Source organism: Epinephelus fuscoguttatus, linkage group LG19 (assembly GCF_011397635.1).
Source record: "Epinephelus fuscoguttatus linkage group LG19, E.fuscoguttatus.final_Chr_v1".
Taxonomy (NCBI): Eukaryota; Metazoa; Chordata; class Actinopteri; order Perciformes; family Serranidae; genus Epinephelus; species Epinephelus fuscoguttatus.
The window spans coordinates 8,129,251-8,151,301 of record NC_064770.1 but is presented as its reverse complement, the minus strand read 5'-3'; the positions used below and the strand labels follow the sequence as shown (position 1 = coordinate 8,151,301).

The 22,051-nt window shown below is 40.1% G+C and overlaps 2 protein-coding genes across 2 annotated transcripts; one reads left to right on the top strand and one right to left on the bottom strand.

Annotated features, from left to right (window-relative positions):
- Positions 1 to 1,066: 1,066 nt before the first annotated feature.
- mettl23 (methyltransferase like 23) lies at positions 1,067 to 3,467 on the bottom strand. The gene is made up of 5 exons (XM_049561599.1): positions 3,210 to 3,467; positions 2,361 to 2,465; positions 2,007 to 2,244; positions 1,847 to 1,931; positions 1,067 to 1,536 (listed from the first exon to the last, which is right to left on the bottom strand). Exons 1-5 carry the CDS (start codon positions 3,312 to 3,314, stop codon positions 1,365 to 1,367), a joined length of 705 nt encoding a protein of 234 aa, XP_049417556.1. The 5' UTR covers positions 3,315 to 3,467; the 3' UTR covers positions 1,067 to 1,364.
- Positions 3,468 to 3,584: 117 nt separating this feature from the next.
- On the top strand, positions 3,585 to 21,039 carry jmjd6 (jumonji domain containing 6, arginine demethylase and lysine hydroxylase). Its single transcript, XM_049561581.1, has 6 exons — positions 3,585 to 4,025; positions 5,645 to 6,033; positions 8,661 to 8,947; positions 13,891 to 14,026; positions 14,915 to 15,053; positions 18,308 to 21,039. Exons 1-6 carry the CDS (start codon positions 3,897 to 3,899, stop codon positions 18,437 to 18,439), a joined length of 1,212 nt encoding a protein of 403 aa, XP_049417538.1. The 5' UTR covers positions 3,585 to 3,896; the 3' UTR covers positions 18,440 to 21,039.
- Positions 21,040 to 22,051: the final 1,012 nt, after the last annotated feature.

Below are 22,051 nucleotides of genomic sequence, written 5' to 3'. Positions count from 1 at the left end.
AAGGCATATTTTCTTTAAAAATCTCCAAAATCACGTAACACGTTCCCACTACCACCCAAGATACATCAGTTAATACCCCTCTCATGAATTTCAAGGCTTTTGAATGTCATAAAAAATGGTTGCTAACAAGTGGCTAAATGAAACTACATACATCATCACAGTGAACATGGCTTCACAGCTTCGTTGTGGTAGCAAAATTGAAGTCATGCATCTGTAGTTTAGTTCGTTTATAGCCTAACGCTAGCTCTTTACCTCTGATAATTGCATTTACATTTCAAATCAAATCATGAAAGTGGTAAAGATTATCTTGCTGAACCAAATGTGTAGGGATCATAAACTTATGTTTGCCACAGAGGTTATTTTCTGTAAGAACCTAAAATTCTTGCTTGTTTGACCCATCCACCACCACTCCTTCCCTACCTCCCACGACTTTCTCACTCTTTATACTATGTCATTGTTGCAGATGTGTTTAAATTGAGTTAGCTGAAAGCTCGGTATCTCTCATACAGAAGCTAACAGGTGTCTTGTGCTTCAGAATCAGATGCTAATGGCCACTGACCAAGCTGCTATATTTGATGCCCTAGGAATGAGAACAGGCTGTCTGAGGGGTTGTGAGATAATTAATGGGTAGTTATCGAACAGAAACCATGTAAGACATTTAGAGGTGAAATGTCTCTTTGGTAAAACTTGGTAAAACAGAACTCACAGACCTCTGGGACATAACAAGGGGGCCCTGGATCCTTCTTTAACAGTGTGTTAAATATGGCAGCAGCTGCTAACTAAATGCATTGGAGTAAAAAGTACAATATTTCCCTCTGAAATATAGTAAAACATAAGTATAAGGTAGCATTAGATGGAAATAGTAAAGTATCTGAAAACCATTCTGACATACACTACTGCGCCTGTCACATGTGAGCTGATGAGTGCTCTGCAGTTGTTTAATGAGATGCTGCTCTCTGGTGGTCACAAGAGAAAATACACCTTTTAAGACAGAATATAAATGTTGCAGATGTGCCAAATAAAAGCTGAACTATAAGTGTGTTTAAAATACTCATGCAGGGTGATATTTCATAACATTCTCAAGTTTCCATTCAAAACACTTTAATCTGGATTTTTTTTAAACACACTTTTATTAAATGTATGAAATGTGACTTTTCTTTAGAACTATAGGCCCACATGTTTAATAATGTCTTATATTACTCTCTCTATGTTTTTCTATGACAAAGACATTTTCTTATCCCTGTAATCACTCACAACAGTTAAACACTGTTGATACAACTAATCTAGTTTTTCCTGAGTTTGATGTCAAACAGACCAGTCTGGATAATGTGATCAACATCTTGTTATTTCCTCTGGGGAAACGTTTATAGTCCAGCATCCTCTGTCTTCAGTGTGATGATCATCATGAGAATGCTTTTGTTTCCTGGAAGAGTCGATCCAGCCAGCTCAGCTTTATCTGCATCAAATGTTTCCAGCTGAATGTCGACACAGTTCAGCTTCCACCTGTGGAGCAACGCTTCAATCGACCAGTCGGCACTGAGAACCGAAGAGGAGAAGTTGGAAGGTTAAAACACAGGCAGTGATACAAACCACAAACGTCAAGGTTAAAAAACTGTTGGGTATTTTAATTTACAATGAAACATCATATTCTATAAACTCTTCATATGTTTTGTGTGCAAAAATCTCAATTTGTGAAGAAACTAAAGCTGTCAGATAAATGAAGTACAGTGGAGGTATAAAGTGGCATGAAAAAAGTAAATTCCAAGTATCTCAAATTTGTACTTAAGTACGGCACTTATTCAAAATGTATTTTAAAAAGTGTGATATGATTGTATTTTTTCAGCACCTTCTCTCCTGGTACGTGGTCCAGAACTGAGCTCTGGGGTTTTTTCTTAGAAGAAAAACAACAGTCAGGAGGACATCTTCAAAATCTGAAACAGGGTACAAACGCTTAGTCACTCAGGTTGACATATTTTACTACAAGGCCACAAGTATATGGAACCAACCCTGTGGCTCATAGAAGACGTCTGATCCCAAGATGATGTCCAGTTTAGGAAGCAGAACAAGATCAGGTGAGACTTCCCCCCAGGTGATGCCCAACACTCCCACATCATGGAGGGTATTGGCTTCACAGCTGCGCCTGCAGTTCTCCAGACACAGTGGAGTCTTAGCATTGTCAGACAAGATCACCTTTGCACCGCACCTGGCAGCCACCACACCTGGTAGACTCACACCTGCACCAAGCTGTGTAAAGAGAGAGAGAGAGAGAGGGAGAGAGAGGGAGGGAGACCTCAGAAAGTTTTTCCAAGATGGCAGCTCAGTCTCAGATCCGAAATGTGAAATGAAACTTTCCTTCTTACCTCCAGCACTGTCTTGTGTATCAGCTCTTCTCTTTGTGTCCATAGATACTGAGCCAGCACCACTGCACACGGCCACACATACATTCCATATTGTGGATCAAGAACCTAAGAGTGCAGAACGCAAATAAACTGCTAGTTAACAAGAAATAGTGAATAATAACAAAACATAACTCCTATATTCATCTTTTTAATGATGCCTGCATATCAAATGTGCCAGACTAGTTTAAGACAGACATTTGATTAATTGAACAGATTATTTAAGGTCCTCTAAAGATTGGCATCTACATCATCCAACATGAACTATGTTGTTTCACTGTACATTGTGTTTGCATCGTATTCTGACTGGTGGCTCTGTTGAAGCAATCTAGTTATATTAGTTCAGTTTTGTTTTTTTTTCATCATAAAAAGACAAATTTGGTACTAGATGTATGCCGAATTGAAGACATGAGTCTAAAGTTAAAATCTCTTCATTGTTGTAGCAGGTACAAACCAATTATACACCCACGGTTAATTTCAATTACCCATAAGAGGCATGGCAGTTATCTACGTTCACATTTTATTTAAATAATCACATCTTATTACTGGATGTATGCCGAATGAAGGGGAGGGCTCTAATGTACCATACCCGCCCTGTGTTTGTTCTTCTAACCAGTGCATATCATTTACATACATAGTGTTATCTTAAATTCACATATTTTTCACGCGTTAGCAACTTGATTCTAAAACAGCACAACATGGCACCAGGACGGCGACTAATTTATGGCGTAAGCTGAAGTCACTTTCACAAAGCAGTCTATAAAGAACTGCTGTACATGAACTATAATGATATATTTAAAAACTCAAACACACCTCAGGTATGGAAACGGAAAGTGACTCCTGTGTGTTTTTCTTGTCTTCAAACGTGAAATCTTTGCAAGCTATGCAAGGTGTTTCGGTTCCACTGGGATCCATCATGCGGGTAAGTAAAAAATGTAATCACATAACTTCATCGCCTATTATGAAAAATTCGTAGAAAGCAATTTCATTGATATTTGTATTAATAGGTTATTACGAACTGCCATGCTTACAGATGTCTATTTCCGCATCGACCACAACACAAGAAGGACGCTTTCACAGCCAATCAAATCAGCGTAAATGCCTGGCGGGAAGGCTTATTCTACATTTCATCCAATCAACGTTTTGCTCTTGCGGACACTGTAGCCAATTAACGTTCTACTCTGTAAAAGGGGCGGGCATTACAGTTTGTCAATCAGTTGCCTAAGCATTGAGCAAGGCAAGCCTTTCTTGTTAGCTATTTATCAAACTGTTCAGTGCGGGCATATTTCTTAAATCTTCTCACATTTGTTTGTACATATTTGAAAACGTGTTTAACACATTAACCGACTTGTAGTTTTCTTTTCTTATCAAATACATAAGGTGAGACTGTCGGTAGAGCGCAGCTAGCCGGGTATCAGTTCAGGCTAGTGAATGTGTATCTGTAGTAGCCCCCGTGTTAGCTCGATAGCTAGCTGAGCAGCGGTAACACTCAGAGGAGGAATGAACCATAAAAGTAAGAAGCGGATTAAAGAGGCGAAACGGAGCGCCAGACCCGAACTGAAGGATTCAATAGACTGGATAAAACACGACTATCACCAGACTTTTGACGTGTCACAACGCACCGTGAAGGTAATTGGCAATGTAGCTTTTGAAGCTAAGCTAACATGAGCTAACCGCAACTTGCAGCATGAGTGCAGCTTGTCACGTAGACACCGAGCCGGTGATACCCTGAGTCCTGTGATATGATTAGTTTGATTTTAGGCTCTGACCACTTTTATCTTACTTTTTCAACACACTTAATGTTAACAGCTTTATTATGGTTTGTATATTGTACGTTACATTGAAGACGTTAGTATCTGTTTTTCACATAGCTTAACACTACCAATATGCAGTGGTGGATGAAGTAATCGTATTCTTAAACTAAGTAACGATACTCATGCCACACTGTGAAAATACTCTGTTACATGTAATGTCCTGCATTGAAATTGTTACTTCAATATAAATATTTAAGTATTATTAGAAAATAAATTAAAGTATAAAAACGTTTTCCGACTGTATTACTCTTATATATTATGTCATTAGATTATGATAACTGCTACATTAAAGTAAAAGCAGGATTGTAATATTCTAGTTGGTTGAGATGGAGCTTATTTTGAACTAATAACCAATGATTTTCATTATGGATTAATCAACTGATTGTTTTCTCAGTTTATCAGTTAATTGTTTGGTTTGGGAAAATAGAGAGAAAAATGTGAATTTACCCAGAGCCCAAAGTGACACCTTCACAGTGTTTGTTTTGTCCAACCAACGTCTCAGACCTCAGCATTATTACTGATACATGACACGTATTACAGTTAGTAATAGGAAAAGCAGCAAATCTTCACATTTGTGGGGAGTGTAATATCTAACAAAGCATATTTTGTCAACTCTTCTTATGCTTTATGTGTAAACATCTTAATTTGCAAAATAAAGTTGTCAGTTAAATGTAGTGCAGTAAGAGGTACAGATATTCCTGCTGAGTACCTCAGATTTTTACTTAAGTACAATGTTTAAGTAAAGTTACATTCCACCACTGATCTCTTAATGGTCAATATGAACAGGGGGAATGAATACAACAAGTAACACCTTTTGAATATTCAGATTGTGAAGTTATCCTTTATAGAACAGGGTTCGCAACCGGGCTGCAGACCTGCATGAAGTCAACACCTGTAGCTGTGAGTGGTCTGTCACTAATATTAGCAGGAGCGTGAACAGTCACAGAAAAACAAAATGGAGAGCTGCAGTTATTTAAAGGATGTAACATTAGAAGAAACTCTCATTCTCAGTAAAGTGAGTTGAGGTGTAGCCACAGCTGATGTGTTGTTATGTTGTGCCATAGTTTGTTTGGGAGTGCCCTTAATTTACAAAAGAGTTGTGTCACAGCACTGACCTGCATTCCTCAACACAGGAGTGTGTTCTTCATTTACACACACCCTTTGCTTTGTGTCCTGATATCAGCCCCAGTTTATATTTAAAGTCTTCAGAAAGATAAATACGTTTCCATTTTTGTACAGCACAGCTGTTCTGAAGCTACAACTCCATTTCCTAATCCAAATAGAAACAGATGGACATGTCTTTGCTCAAAGATTAGGCATATATTAGGTTAAAAGTCTTATAGTGTAACAGACAGATTATTTTGTCATTCAGATGGACAAAAGAGAACTTTGGAAATGCCTTCACAACACTAAACTGATAAATGCTGTGTACAGGACAACGTTGAGCGTGTGGATGCCCGACATCTTACTCCTGAAGAGTTCATCCAGCGTTTCGAGCGGCCCTACAAGCCTGTTGTCCTGCTCAATGCCCAGGAGAACTGGCCGGCTCAGGAGAAATGGACTTTGGAGCGCCTCAAACGCAAATACCGCAACCAAAAATTTAAGTGTGGAGAGGACAACGATGGATACTCAGTGAAGATGAAGATGAAGTACTACATGGAGTATCTGGAGACTACCAGGGATGACAGCCCGCTCTACATCTTCGACAGCAGCTACGGCGAACATGCCAAACGCAGGAAGCTGCTGGAGGACTACCAGGTGCCCATCTTCTTCAGGGATGACCTGTTCCAGTTTGCAGGAGAGAAGCGCAGACCACCATACAGGTTTGATCTTTGTGAATTAAACTTTTCAGCTAAATAAAGTTTCTCTGTGGAGTTTTAGACCCCCATGAGCACCCCGGAGCTACTGCTAGATTTGAAATACTTTTAAAAAATTGGCTTTTGTAAATGTTTTATGAGGGGAGCAATGCACTTTTATTTGTTTACAACAAAACTCTACAGGACGTAGCTGTTAAATGATAACAGTAACTTAGGGCCAATTAATCATTTCATTTAACATGAATCTATTAATCTAATCAATTAATTGTTAAGTGTATAAGAGGTTAAAAAAATGTGAAAAGTTGGTAATTTCTTCTAAGGCTGCACCCAGCTCAGAATATTTTCAGGAATGTTCAACAATTTATTTAATTATTTATTTTCCCCCCATATTAACTTTTAAAGTTTTAGCAGGGTTCAGCGGGACGTTCAGTGTGACAGCGGCATTCATGTAATATAGTAAACAAGCTAACAGGGCTAATAGCAGATCGGAAGTGTGCAAGAGGCGAAACGGAAACATTTTTGTCGACACTGGATATCAAACAAAAGCCAGAGACACTGTCGTATTTGGTATCTATGAGCTGTAAATTCTAGGCAGAAGAGAGAAGATATTGTTATCTCGGAGCCTTACGGTAGAAAGTTTCTCCTCCTCTGTGCTGCTGCATCACGTACGCAGCTGTCTGTACCCAAGAGTAGCGTGAAAGTCAAGCGCACTCACTCTGCAGCAAAATGTGGGGACCCCAACATCCCCAGAAGTACACTTTAAGCCAAATAAATAAACTACTTGACATTAAGCAGTCTCAGTTGATTGAGGGGTCTCTGACTGATTTAAATCTTCAACTTTCAAGGGGCAGCCCAAATGTCTTCATGTGTCTTATTTGTCAAAACATAAAGATATTTATTTTCTAATGATAAAAGCAGCAGACTCATTATTTATTGGGTCAAAATGTATTGCTCTCTGCCTTCCCTGATTGTGTGTTTTTGCAACTTCAGCATAGAGGATCATGATGTTTATGACAACATTAGTAATGTCTGCTGCCTTTCCTTCAACACACAGCTCTGCTCATTCACCAGAACAGCTCCAATGTGCATTTGTCTTTGTCCATGTGTGACATGGCAGTCTTCAGTATTGATAGGCTATTACTCATGATGTGTAACCAATCAGATCGAGGCTACAGAGTGATGTCTCCCACTAGAAGTATTCCATTTGGTTTAGTGGTGGGGTAGCGCCTGGGTAGAGCGTGCAGGAGGTAGGATGTGACATGGATTACACCGCAGTCACGTAGCCGGTTCGTAATTTGGTCATTAACAGCTCCTGAATTTCATTATCTCTTCCAGTTTTGCGTCAGTCACATGATAAAAACATCATCAGAACGCCCAGTCACTTGCTGTTTATTCTCCATCACTTATCACCTGCTCTATTCAAACATGGGCTCAATCGGATATCCACGGATTTTGTACTAAGGAGCTGGGTGGGTAACGTACGATTTAATGTCCAATCCAACTGATTCGGACATTTGCATTCTCACATACAGGTACTTCAGGTAATGTCTAGATGATGTCAGGTTTGCAGTGCATGTTTGAAACGGGCTAGAGAGAGGCAGTTGCATCACAGCCATTTTTTAATAATGTATTTAATTGACTATCAGATTTTAAATAGTAAAAAAAAAAAACAAGCACAGATTCGAAAATGCTGCATGCATTACCATGCCCCCTTTGAGCCAATTGGCATGAACACACACACACATACACACACTTGACCAAATTTCAGCCTCCTAGGGCAAAAACTGTGGCTGCCAAGGGTGTTTTTGAATTTTGTGAGCCAACCATTCGACCACCAGACCAACTGACAGAGTGAGCTACAGAGCTGCTGGTCTCATTACAAAAAATTAAAAAAAAAAAAAATTAATGTGCAGCGTTCAATGTTGATATTGTGGCAGGCCGCCACAAATAAATCGATGTATGGGAAACACCGTAGTGCACAAAAGTAATAAAATGATTTGTAAATTATGGAGTAATATAAACATAATGCACTGTCAAAATAAAGCATTTATCTTGTTCTGTCGATTATCCCTGTGTTTACTTTTCCCTGATAAGTTGTAGAGAAATGAGAAACTTTCAGCGGGTAAAATCAGCTCTATCTTAGCAGACAGAAATATCAAATAATCAGACTGGTGGCATAGTGGTGTAGTGTTTCGCATTGTCGCCTCAAAGCAAGAGGGTCCCTGGTTCGAACCTGGGGTGGGGAGCTTGAACCCCAGAGCCCTTCCTTGCAGAGTTTGCATGTTGTCTCTGTGTCAGCCCCATTTTCTCAGGATACTCCAGCTTCCTCCCACAGTCCAAAGACATGCAGGTTAAGTGGTGACTCTAAATTGGCTATAGCCGTGACCCCCACCCCCCCAACACACACGCACACACACATACACACGCACACACACACACACACACACACACACACACACACACAGAAAATGAATGAATGAAATAATCAGACTGAGAGGGACAAAATGAGCAAATACAATCTGACAGACTTGATAACTGTCAACAAGTTTTAGTGGTGAAAAGAAAAAGGGGGGGATGTGTCAGTGACACATGATGTTAGAGCTCACCCGGTTTGTCTTCTGGTCCCCTCATAGGTGGTTTGTAATGGGCCCGGCCCGCTCTGGCACCGGCATCCATATCGATCCACTGGGCACCAGCGCCTGGAATGCCCTCGTTCAAGGACACAAGAGGTGGTGTCTGTTCCCCACCAACACACCCCGGGAGCTGATCAAGGTGACCAGAGAGGATGGTGGCAACCAGCAGGATGAGGCTATCACCTGGTTCAACGTGGTTTATCCTCGAACGCAGCAGCCGAACTGGCCTCCAGAGTTCGCACCGCTGGAGATCCTCCAAAAACCTGGGGAGACCGTTTTTGTGCCTGGTCAGTGAAGAAACTTTTTCTAAATCCTATCAATCCTCCACCAGGTTTTCAACTGCCTGTGATTCCTCTGAGAAAAGATTTCTGAAGAAAATATTGTTTTACCAAAGTCCTTAGAGCTCTATTAGAGTTTAGCATTGTCGTATTTCCAGACTCTAGTTAGCTCTAAAGCTAACTAGAGTCTGGAAATAACCGTTTTTTCTTCTTGTCAACAAATCCCATAACACACAAACCAACAATGAACTGATCGTACTAAGAAGTAGGGATGTCCCAGTGAAGTTTCTTACACCTTGATCTTATATGAATGAAAGATTAACTGGAAGAAATGTATGGCGACATGGGGACCATGTACATTTGTGTTGTGATTTCGATCTCGGTATCAGCGCTGTTACACCCCTAGTGTGTTGACAGTTTAGATATCTTTGTGTATCAACACAGTGAAACCAATGTGACCTAAATTCATCTAATGCTAGAGCTGGATTAAACCCAGGATTTAGACTTCACCTGTCTGTCTGTAGATTAACCCACAGACAACAATAATCTGTGTGTGATGTCTGTTGACTGACTGTTGTGGTGTATATTATCCTCTTGCGTAGTCAACAATATAGTTTGACCCACACAGCTTTAGACAGCTTCAGTCAGACAGTTTTGGCATCAAAATAAAATTTAGCTTTAAAAAAGAAACATTGGCACTGAAGAATTCTCCACTGAAAAATGAACACAGACATATCAAAAACTGTTTTATTCTGATGGGGTTTTTTTCTGTTCCAGTCAAGCTTTTTTTTTCTTCATGACATTTTTTAGTGTCAGTAGTGTTTTGTTTTTTTTTTTTTTTACTTTTTTTTTACTGGTTTGGCGTGGACAGAAGTGGTTTGAGGACATACTAGAAAATGTCACTCCTCTGGACCCACAGTCCTCTCCATAGCCTCCAGCATCACCACAGGTCTAGCATACAATTCCTGACATTGTTTTAAATCCACTGAAGATATATAGAGTTACAAATTTTCATAAGTTTAAATATGAGGAAATTGTCCAAATGTCCAGTGCACAGTACTACATTATTAATTTGCTTTATGTGGTTATAGGTTATATAACACATTGTGCAGAAATCAGTGGCACTTCTCAGTAAACCAAAAATGGAATTCATCGTATTAGGATGTCACATATTCGACAAGATTAATAGATGCTGTGTAATGTAATGTCATATATATAAAATGTGATAAGTTATAGCTGCGATGAGTGGGTCTTCATCCTTTTGGCTGCTCCAGGCATCGGTACTGTAACTGCACGAATAGACACATCTAAATCCAAATGGCGGCTGGCTTGTTAGGTAATATATTTGTGAACACGAGCTACCCTCTCTAAGAGCCAGAAAACAGAGAAGGAGGGATCAAACTTGTGATGCCATCAAGAATTTAGTCGGAGTGTCTCCATAGACAAAGAATGGGATCCTGATTTTGTGGACCCACAGGATGCTTTTTCTTTGTTATAACCAGTCCTTCCAGAAAAATGCGGAGTTTTTTTTGTGATTGTTGCGGGCAAAAATCCTTGATTATGCGGCATGTTTTCTTAAAAAATGCGATGGAATATGCGGGATATTTATGCAGTTTCATGCGATGAAATGGCGGGAACTTGTAAAAATTGCGGGAACTTGCAAAAATTGCGGTTTGATGAAAAAGAGGAAAAAAAGTGATTCCCCCAACACCCTGTTCTCACTAGGCTACTGCCTTAATATAGTCATTTCTAATTACTTCCTATGATAAGCAAGCATACTACATCACAGAAAGTGCAGGAAATATTTAAGTTCTCATCTTGTTTTATTTCAGACCTTAATAAACACATGGCTCAAACTTACAAAACATTGCTGAGTCAAACAAGTTCTGTAGCTAGAATATGCTACAACTTATGTAAAAATAAATAAATAAAATATATATTATGTCATGAAGGCTATGGAGAGAGATCCGTTTTTGCGCACCTGCTGGTTAAGCGCTTTTTGAAAGGAGTCAGGTGACAGAGACCTGTCGCGCTCTTTGGCACCGCAGTGGGATTTACTCCTGGTGTTACACGCTCTAGGAGAACCTCCCTTCGATCCTCTGTCACAAATTTCTCTCAAACTACTGTCATTAAAGACAGCACTTCTCTTAGCCCTGACTTCGTAAGAGAGTGAGTGATTTATGTGCACTTTCAGTCTCCCCGTCTTGTTTCATTATCAGAGATAACGGGAGCGCAGCTACTCTGAGGCCGAATCCCACATTCATGCCTAAAATCATAACCAGCTCTTTTAGATCGAGAGTTATTTCACTGGAAGGTTTCTTCCTTCCTCCCCACAGGAAGAGAAGAAACATCACACCGACTCTGCCTAGTGCGCGCTCTGTCTCATTACGTGACGCGCACAGCAAGCCTCAGAGAGACACAACAGTTGTTTGTACATTACAGAGAGCGTTCACAAGGAAAACCCCTCTTGCAACGAAAATGCGAGGATTATGAAATCATGCAAGCCCCGCATATTTCGCGCATTTTACGCGGAAATTGGCGATTTATGCGGCGAAAGTGCGGCGTCTTTGAAAAAATGCAGCCCCTGCATGAATATACGGACTTTGGCTGATTATGCGTTGAATTATGCGATCGCATAATTGCGTTTTTCTGGAGGGACTGTATAACCAAATAAGCTTTATTCTGTTGTAGTGTTCTCAGCTCTGGAACAGAAAATGTTTCCATATACTCAGATTGTTCCCATGAGTGCTCTCAATGTCATCTAGAACATCTTTTACCATTCATTGTCTATAGAGCAGCTCCAGATTTTATACTTTATGACATCACAAATTTGAATTTTAGCATTCTAGTTTTTGGGTTTGGGAGAGAGTTGTTCATGTTTTCTAATATTTTTGGACTGTCACAGACTATAGGAGTGACATGTATGCATTTTGAAAATGGGCGTTAACTTGAACCAGCCCGTTTTTAAAGCTGAACATCGGCAGAGATGAAAAGAATTACATTCTTGCACTCTGGGAGTTCCAGATGAACTCATCAAAGATATTACTTTATGCAGGATGTACGGTGATGCCGGTGGCTTAGGAGCGGACTGTGGGTCAAGAAAAGTAACATTCTCTCCATGCTGTGCAGATTATATGTAAACTACACTCTCTTTCCGCCTCTTCCTCAAACCCTTTCCCTCCATGTAGGGCTGTTGTGGCAAAAGAATTTGTGGTGAAGCAGTGACTAGGGTCGTTTAACAGAGCAAAATGTGGTATTAACACCTTGATCTGACCACAAACTGATCAACCACACATAGAATCTAAGTGTGTGGGAAAGACTGAGGGGTAATGGGGGCGCAGTTTTTTTTTTCTGCGGGGATTTTTGTTGTTGCTATGATACGAAATATCTGCGGAAGTATGAATATCGGCAAAATGTAGAGTACTTGCTGGAGTCTTATGCTGGATGAAGGAAAGCGTAAAGCACGCAGGGACCACTGGATACACCCTCCATTCTGTGTGAATTCAGTATTAATATCTCCTCCATTGGCGTTGTTCAGGGATGTGACAGTTTTTCTTTGTGGTAGGGTATTTGTGCTGCCCATCCTCCATGCATGGCTGGGTAAAAACTGACAGTGATGAGCAGCTGCAGCATTTTACCCAAACATTTTCTTAACTCTTGGCAACAAGTAGAAAAACTCAAACATGCAGCGCTCAGCGCAGAATAGTCCCTTACTGCCGTGACACATTGAAGTCTTAAACAAGGACCTAGCCCCATGAAATGGGGAAAAAAACATAATCTAAGCCGTTGTGGCAGTTGCTTGCCATCCAACATGGTTGGCTTGTCAAAGGGGCGTTAATGCAATTGCAGTTATTGCAACAGCCCTACCTTCACATCAAAACAAAAAAGTTTAAACTGATAAAAGAAAAAAGAAAAGAAAAACCTGACACTGAAAAAAGTGACAAAGTCAAAATCTGAAGATTGTCAGTGAAAAACCTCTGAGAATGCAAAAATAGCTAGATGAAATAATATAGTTTTGAATGCCTGCATGTTTCATTTGTCACTCAAACTTTTTCAGTGCCAGTGTTTCCTTTTTTAATGCCAAATTTTATTTTTGTTGCCAAAACTTACTGTCACTGTTCTAGCTCCATACCATCCTAAAATATTTAATAGATTGTTCACAAGATTCGTTTTACTAGTTTTTTGTTTTTGCTTTGTAGTGTATCATAACTTAACACGGTTCAGGACTTTATTGATGTATTCTTGACAAAATCTTAAATATGTTTTATTTTATAGATATATCAGCAAGTTGTAATTAAACCATAACTAGTCCATACCTGGGGATGTGTTATGTGTAGAGGAATAAGAAATCAAAAACAGTATATTAGAGGAGGTGCAAAATCAGAGCACTGTAAATGCACTGTGTAATAAATTTTAATGTAAGACAAACAATGCACACTGTATTTAGAAACATGCTTTATGGCAAAATACATGGCTTGGCTGACGGCACTGAGGCATGCGCGGCACACAGGTACACACATACAGGTTTCGATCCACAAGTGTTGGAGATAAAGGCTTCCCAGCCAAACTGTGGTCCCAGCGCAGGTGTTTTCGAAGTGGTCTCCATGCATGCGCAGCTCGCGCTGCTAATGGTGCTCACAGCATGACTGGGTAGTGGACAAAAATGCGAATATAAACAGTAGAAATGTGGGAAAAATGCAAAAACGGCATTGTGGCTGTCTGCACATGACCGAGGTGAAGTAGGTCGAAGCAGTGAGGAGGAAAACGGATGATGACAGACAGACGGACGGTGGGACAGGGGTTTCTCCATTTAATAGTAGTATAGTAGGATAACAAGCAGCCACACAACATGTCAGCAGTCTGAAAATGATGTTGTAAATGACAAATGAAGCAAAGCAGTGGCTTGTTTTGTTTGTTTCTGTTGTTAATGGTAACTAGCCATGTGTCCACAGGCGGTTGGTGGCACGTGGTCCTCAACCTGGACACAACAATCGCCGTCACTCAGAACTTTGCCAGCACGACCAACTTTCCCATCGTGTGGCACAAAACTGTCCGAGGGCGACCCAAACTCTCCAGGAAGTGGTACCGGTAAGGATTCAACATCGCTTTCACATCAGAAACACACTGAGTAGATCACTGAAGACTTTTAGTAGTATGCACCAGAGATTAGACACATCCAAGGACATCTGCCAGTCTTCCAAATGCAGGAAAAAGTCTAAACTGAAATAAACTGAATTTTGACGCTATGTAAGGCTGTAATCACAGTGTTGGCTTTTTCTGTATGCAATGACAGTTTTTGGATTAATTCACAGTGAGATGCTTTTCTTAAGTTTTTTAACCCCTTTTTTTAAATTTACAATTTCATTACCTGCGCTCTTTGGGAAATTGATTAAGTTGTTTTAGTCAATCGCATTTGAAATACATTGTAAGTGAGAATAAAGACATGTATCTGTCCACTACAGGACAAGGGAGTTCTGGTAAAATGACAGAAACTTGTGTATCAGGACAGTGATGCTTCAAAACACAACAAATCTAAATGCTAAAGCCTCAGTACACCATTTTACATTTTACTGCATGAGATCTCCACAATACATATTTGTAAAAGACTAAAAATGTGTCTAAAGGTTGGCATTTTAGTGTAGTTATAAGAACAAGTTATGTCATTAATAAAACATTACATGCAGACTCAATACGTAGAGGTGTGGTTTGAATACATATTTATAGTAGATCTTAATAGAATTTGTGAATGTTTTACAGCTTTATGTCTTGTTTTCTAACATTTCTCTGTAGCTAAGTCATTAGATCTCATCTCAGCCTGTTATGAACTTGTAACGTGTTGATAATGTGGTATCTTTCTAAGGTAAAACGTGTAAATGCAGATGTCATTGTACTCAGAAAACCTTGTAATTAGAAAGAAATGTTTGATAGTTTTGATTTACTTACTCAAAGTGTGTGTTTTCTTCCTGGTTGTTCCAGAATCTTAAAGCAGGAGAGGCCAGACCTGGCAGCGCTGGCTGACAAAGTGGACCTTCAGGAGTCGACGGGCATCGCATCGGACAGCTCTAGCGACTCTTCATCATCATCATCCTCCAGCTCGTCCGACTCTGACTCTGATGTATGTGCTTAAACACACACAAACATAAACACACACTGAGGTATCTGTGTAATTTATGAGGGGTTTGGTTTAAAGACTGCATACAGTGAGACATACTGTAATATCATGTAAAGCTGGGTTGACATTTTAGTTTATCTTGTGCACACACACACACACACACACACACACACACACACATACACACACATACACACCATGAGACTCCACAATACTAACAATAAAACACTGAGATGAAACAACACAGTAATTTCAAACCTTTGCATTGCAGTAGTTATCTCTACATAATTACATCACCTCCGTAGAGACTTAAAGTAATCAATAGAGCACACACATCCTCTGATTATAGATCAATCAGAATGGATCGCCCTACTGATCTCCATCACTATCACACCTTTAGGAGTAAAGCCAGGACCATGTTTGGCCACTCCATTTCTTGTGTAAATACATACAAATTTAACATTTTATTAAAGCATGTTTTACAGTTTGAATTGTGGGCACAAACTCAATGCAGCTTTTGTTTGATAACCTGCCGTTCTCTGTAATAAACCAGTTCTACATAGTGGTAATGACTGTCAAGTGACTGTGGTCGGCGGTATCGCCACTCGACTTCCTTTCCCCGTGGACACCTGGAAGAGGGAATGTTAGCCGTCTTTCATTTAATTAGAACTGACAGTCATTGTCGTGGAGCAGCAAATCAAAGAGTTAAAAGCTGAAGTAAGACATAGTGACTTCTGTTGTGTGAGACAGACAAAGTTCTGCTGACATTTGAGTCTGAACTAAGGTTGCAAAATTTGCAATTTGCAATATTCAAGGTGGAAACTTTACATGGGAATTAAAAAGAAATTTGTGGGAATTAATGGGAAATAACAGAAATGAAATGCAACAATAGGGTTATTTGTTTAGGCCGTATTTACCATAGAGACAGGGCACAATTAGGTCCAACCCACTCTGGAGGGGAAAACAATTCATTGCTCTCCATTGACTTTGTAATGTGTGAAGGTGCCCCATTGTCATTTTTGTCTGCTAGCAAACAACAAAATGGCTTAAAGCCTCTGTGTGGTGGGATGTGCTACCAACAGGATAATTAATCCAGAACTAAGTTTTCATAAGCTGCTGACTCAAAAAACTGAGCCTTTAAAAAGGCAAAAGTGGACGTTACATTAGGGATGAAGAACACTCAGAGCTCAGCCTCAGAAAGACTCAGAACGGTGACTCTTTTTTGCACATATGAGAACATTCCAAGAGGACTCAGACCTCTCTGAAGCGAGGTTCGCTCCAAGTTTGCATCAAGTCCGGCAGTGTGGTTGGCTTAACCTGTGCACTGTGAACACAAAGCACTCTAGGTTTGCTTTGCTCTTTGCCATTGTATTTAGCCCTCTAGATCACATGCTATTGCACTGGGACTGGCTTGAAAAAACAGACAAAACTACCTCATTCTGTAACGCTTGCAAAGACACAGAACAAGAAGTAGTTTGGTGCACAGAGGATACTGCACATCTCCAGATGTGGAATGCAGAATACATCAAACAGGAGCAGTCTACAGCACAGAAACACTAAGGTTTCCCTCCAATTTTAAGTTCATCTGAAAGTGAGGGGCATCGTGACTGCACTGCAGTGCCATGTCAAAGTGAAAACACATCTACATCAACATATATATTATGTATAGGCTATAGTGTGAACAGAAAAAGAAATGAGGCCCCATCAGAGCTGAAGTTGTCCAGAAAGCGAACTGACAATGTGAACTCAGAAAGAACTGAGTCTCTTTTATGTTGGTCCACTGTTTTTTGGTGCACTTCAAGAGGACTGAGTTTGGTTTGTTTAAAAAGGACTATATGTGAAAACACCGGAAGTTGAAGTGGGTAATCTGGCGAGACACAGTGTAGAGGTTGAAGCTAACAGAGCTCTGCCAAGCCTGGTTTTGATCTTTGTTAGGGTAACTGATAATCTTACCCGCCAATACTATCCAGTTGTTGTAAATATCAAAGTACTTTACTTCTGGCCATTTAGTGGGATCATTTCTCCAAGATAAACAACGTCAGTGACACTGAGATAGACCGACAATATTGAGTTTGTCAAAAAAAAATTTCTGATTGGTTTTCCATCCGATGGGCACAGCTTTCAGAGTATGATGCATTAAGCTCCGTCTTTATGTCACATGCAGATAGAACCTTCTATCATTCATTCATTCATTCATTCATTCATTCATTCTTCTTCTAACCGCTTCATCCTCTTGAGGGTCGCGGGGGGGCTGGAGCCTATCCCAGCTACATCGGGCGAGAGGCAGGGTACACCCTGGACAGGTCGCCAGACTATCACAGGGCTGACACATAGAGACAAACAACCATTCACGCTCACATTCACACCTATGGACAATTTACAGTTACCAGTTAACCTAGTCCCCAATCTGCATGTCTTTGGACTGTGGGAGGAAGCCGGAGTGCCCGGAGAGAACCCACGCTGACACGGGGAGAACATGCAAACTCCACACAGAAGGGCTCCCACACCCGGGATCGAGCCGGCAACCCTCTTGCTGTGAGGCTGTGAGGCGAGAGTGCTAACCACCACACCACCGTGCCGCCACCTTCTATCTTATCATAAGCAAGCATTATTGCATTATATTACAGTAGAAGTGTTAAAAAAAAAAAAACAGTTTAGTTGAGCCTTCTTGATATTGTTTGACTCATTTAACATTGTATTGAACAAAAAACATTCTCTATGACCATAAAGAAAATCAAAAACAAAGACTTCTCCTCAAATAATAACTTTCATCTCATAAAAAATGTAAAATACAATAAATTCTCATTAATTGTATTACTGTAGTAATATAATGAAACCTTCCCTGAAAGCATGTACTCCTTTGACTCAGACAGTAGTGATCTGTGATCTGTACCTGTGATGGAAGAGTGCTGCTGAGTGCAGTGCATAGTTACAGTTTAATTACATGGGCGTACTTTTAACCAAAATGTGCCTTAAAACCTAGAATTCCTTTTTTTCATGTCTTTTCCTCCCAAAAAGTTCACTATTAAACAGTACAGTTGTCATATTGAAATTGTGCAAAATTCCAGAGCTTAACTTACCAGCTCCTTGCAAACCAGTATGAACGCACTGTTAAAATCCCTGCTTATATAAATCGTCAATGTCAGGGTCACACATGTCAGTGTGAAGCAGCCAACAGGTGCTCACATGTGACGCCTGTAACATAATACACATGTAACATGTTTATCAGTGTGTCTGAACACGTTGTCCTCCTGCAGGCAGCATCAGGCTCTGAGGGGGACGCCATGTCCCACCGCAGGAAGAAGAGACGGACCTGTGGGACGGCGGCCAATGGTGACACCAGCAGCCAGGACGACTGCGTCAGCAAGGAGAGGAGCTCGTCACGGTGACCTCCAGCCACCTCCGTCCTGCCTCCACCCACCTCCAGCTGGTGACTCCTTCGCTCATGAACACAGAAACAGCTGCTTCCTGTCTAGTTTAGGTAAATGTCTAAACACTTCAGTGAAAAGCGTTGTTAGATTTAGGAGGAGGATCCACTGGAGACCTGTCACCACTGTGCTTTCAATCAATATTTGTTTGTGTCTGTTGCGTCTGTAGTGTGAGGACATGGAGGAGAGTATGAAGAGAGATTATAGCCTGTAACCGGACTGGGGAGTATGGTGAAACTGGGAACTTGTTGTGGGCTTTAAAAGTCTCTGAGCTGTGTTGTGATGTGAGCCTGTTGAGAAATGAAGGGATGGGAATATTTCTGAGGGGCGTCTGTAACTGTAAACATGAAATTCAGCCACCAGAAGAGCTGAAAATCAACTGTCTGTAGTTTAACACCCTGTGTCGCTGCAGCAGTACTTACACATCTCTGTACATTTAGAATATATGTTAAACTTGGGCCTCTATTTTCACATGTGTAAAATGGCTAGATTTGAATTTTGTGTTATCGTTTTGTTCTTTTTATGTGCTAATTGAAAATACTGAGACACACTGGGGAAAAAAATCAACACACTGTTTTGTTGTAATGCACACATAATTGGAAGTAGTTCACATAAGCTACTTTAAAACACTAAGACAGCACAATTGACACATTTTCTTCATATTTCAGGGTGTGCAGCTGGAGGTGAATGCTAATTTGTCTGCAGACTGATGGTTGTCAGTGAGCCTTTCTCTGTAACTGGGGAGGTTCGTGATTGTTAGCTCATCTTTCCAGGCGAGTAACCGTGTTGAAACTAGAGGCCCAAGTCGTCTTTAGGAGTCCATAGATTGGTGTCCATTAATGACCATTCAAAATGAAAACTCACCACCAAATGTCATTTAAAACTCTGGTGGCTTTTCCGTAAACTGGTTGGAGGTGTTGTCATCTCTTCTAGCTGCCTTGGTGATTTAACTTCATGCTGGAAGTGTCACTTTAGTCATCTAGCCTTAAAGAAGTAGAAGAGTTAAAGAAAACACATGCATGTAAAAGCATGGATTCAGAGTTACGCTGTATTAAATACCAGAGACTGAAGGTTGTGTTGCAGCAGCTCGGCCTTCACTTTGATGTTCTGCCTGCTTTGTGCCAAAACGCAGCAAATGAGAGAAACTGTCCAGAGGCACAGAAGGCTGGCTTAATGTGGAGTCAGATTGAGTTTGTAGTTGTAATAAATGACAGCAGAGGGCACTAGACACACTGCTGCTTTTTTTTTTAACTCCAGTGGATGTAAGAGATGGTTTTGGAGTCTGATAAGGCTGGTGTGTTTCAGAATGAACAGAGTTTATTAGCATTTATTAATCAGGTCGTGCATCTTGTCGAGGTTCAGCTGTCGAGCTTTCAGTAGAAGAAGAGTGAGTGATTCGATGAGCAACTAATCAAACATCAGCTAATAAATATTTTTATCAATGATTAATTTGCCAATTAGAGCTGAAACATAAATTGGTCAACAAACTAGAAATCAACAGCTGCCGATTCATTTGTCATTTAGTTTTTAACGCAAATGTGGGGAAAAAATATCTTGCTGCTTCTTAAATGTGACTATTTTTTTGTTTTCTTCCTCTTCTGTGATATTTAACTGAATGATAATGGGTTTTGCACTGTTGGTCAAACAAAATGAGACATATGAAGGGAACTTTTTCCTACTGCTGACATTTTAAAGACCAGTGATTTCCCCCTGGACGACCAGAGCGACTTGTACTTTTGTCCCAGAGGTTACTCTTGCAGTTACCAGGAGGAACATGGAAAGATAACTGAAAAAACAGCAGTTATGATTCGGTAAAATATCCACATATTTGTATTTAGGAATCAAATAACACCGAAACAGGATTGCAAGTTAAACCATCAGCTTTGATAGCCAATGCTATACAGGAAACACCTGCACACCACCCGAAGGAGTATCTGAGCTCATCTGACAGTAATGGTCGTGAACCCATTGTTACAGTTGATAATGAAAATGAACATTATATCTTGATTAACTGGTTGATTTAACATCAGAGATAAGTAAAATATGTATTTTCAAATGTCCCATTTTGACCAACCAACAGACCAAAACCTAATATATTCAGTTTCCTGTGATAGAAAACAGAAAATTCTCACTTTTTTGCTTTAAAAATGTCTTAAATAATTAATAATTTACCAGAATAGCTGCTAATAGCTCTTCGGTTGATCCACAATTCTTACTGAAGCTTTGTGCAGCCCTTACTAAAAGCCTGAGTTGCGTATAATGAACTGTAAAGTTCTCCAGATGACGTAACTTGCTGTATGTGTGCAGTTGATATGAATCTGTTGCTTTAGACTTAAAGTGCCTATAAAGAAGCTTGTTAGTGTGACTGTTGGGGAGGTTTATGTGTTTTTATCTGTTCTTAAACTAATTTAAGGCACTGTGTTGGTCTCTGAGGTCGGTCACATAGTGTCGTTCCCCCCCCCCCCCCCCCCATCCTGTAGGTTAAATGTTGATGAAGTGAATCAGCCCCTGATGTGATAAATTTCATTTTTGATCAATAAAATCTTTTCTATGACTCGAAACATGTTTGACTACTCAGTCATTTGTTATTTTTAACCAGTGTCTTTTTGTCTATAAAATATCAGTGAATCTCAAAACTCCACAGAGCCCAAAGTGACGTCTTCAGATGTTTCGCTTTCTGACCAAAGTCCAAAGATAATCAGCTTATTGTGATATATGACAAAGACTAAATCCTCACATCTGAGAAGAGCTCAAATCTGTAGCAGTTTTTCACAATTTATGCTTGAAAATGAATAATATTATGAACCAATAATTAAAATAACATAAAATTCTGAATTTCTAAAAAGAAATTGATCACACAAGGAGAGCGTTTATCATGGTGTTCAGAGCAGGCAGCGAGCGCAGCCAGAATGTTTACCAGTGTGAGATTCCTGGCCAAAGCACACTTGATGTCTTTATAAGAAAAGCGAAGAGTAGCCTGGTAAGACCATCCTAATGACATGAGATCTAAATTCTGTTTCACTCTCTGTATCAGTCTGGACTTGCAGGAGTTCTCGACTTGACAGACAAACTCCTTCAGCCAGAGTAACAAAGCAGTGGGGAACATCTTCATCACCAACAAAGCCAATGGATAAACCAAACTTTTGCAAGGTCCAGTCAGCGAAAATCTGCAAGTGCATACCCTTGTTTTTGTTCAAATGTTATTGACTCTATTTTGGATTTATTCTGGATTTTGGATTTTAATTTTTGGAAAGTGTATGTGGTGGCAGTAGGGTCAGACTGATAGAGAGGATGAAACAGTGTTGAGCTCACGTCATCAGGATGGTCTTCCCAGGCTAGGCAAGAAGTTTGACGCAACTGAACAAACCTTCCTACACAAAGCTGCCTCAACGTCACAGTCACTTCTCTTTCCTGTGCTTTATAACTGAACCAAATTCAGACATCAACAACCAAATAAGTTTGAAAGACAATGCGGGCGATACCTTTGAAACCTAGCATCACTACTTAACAAATATTAAGTTCATCTCAACATGTAATGCAGTGATGTCAGAAAAGTAAACACTATCTTTTCTG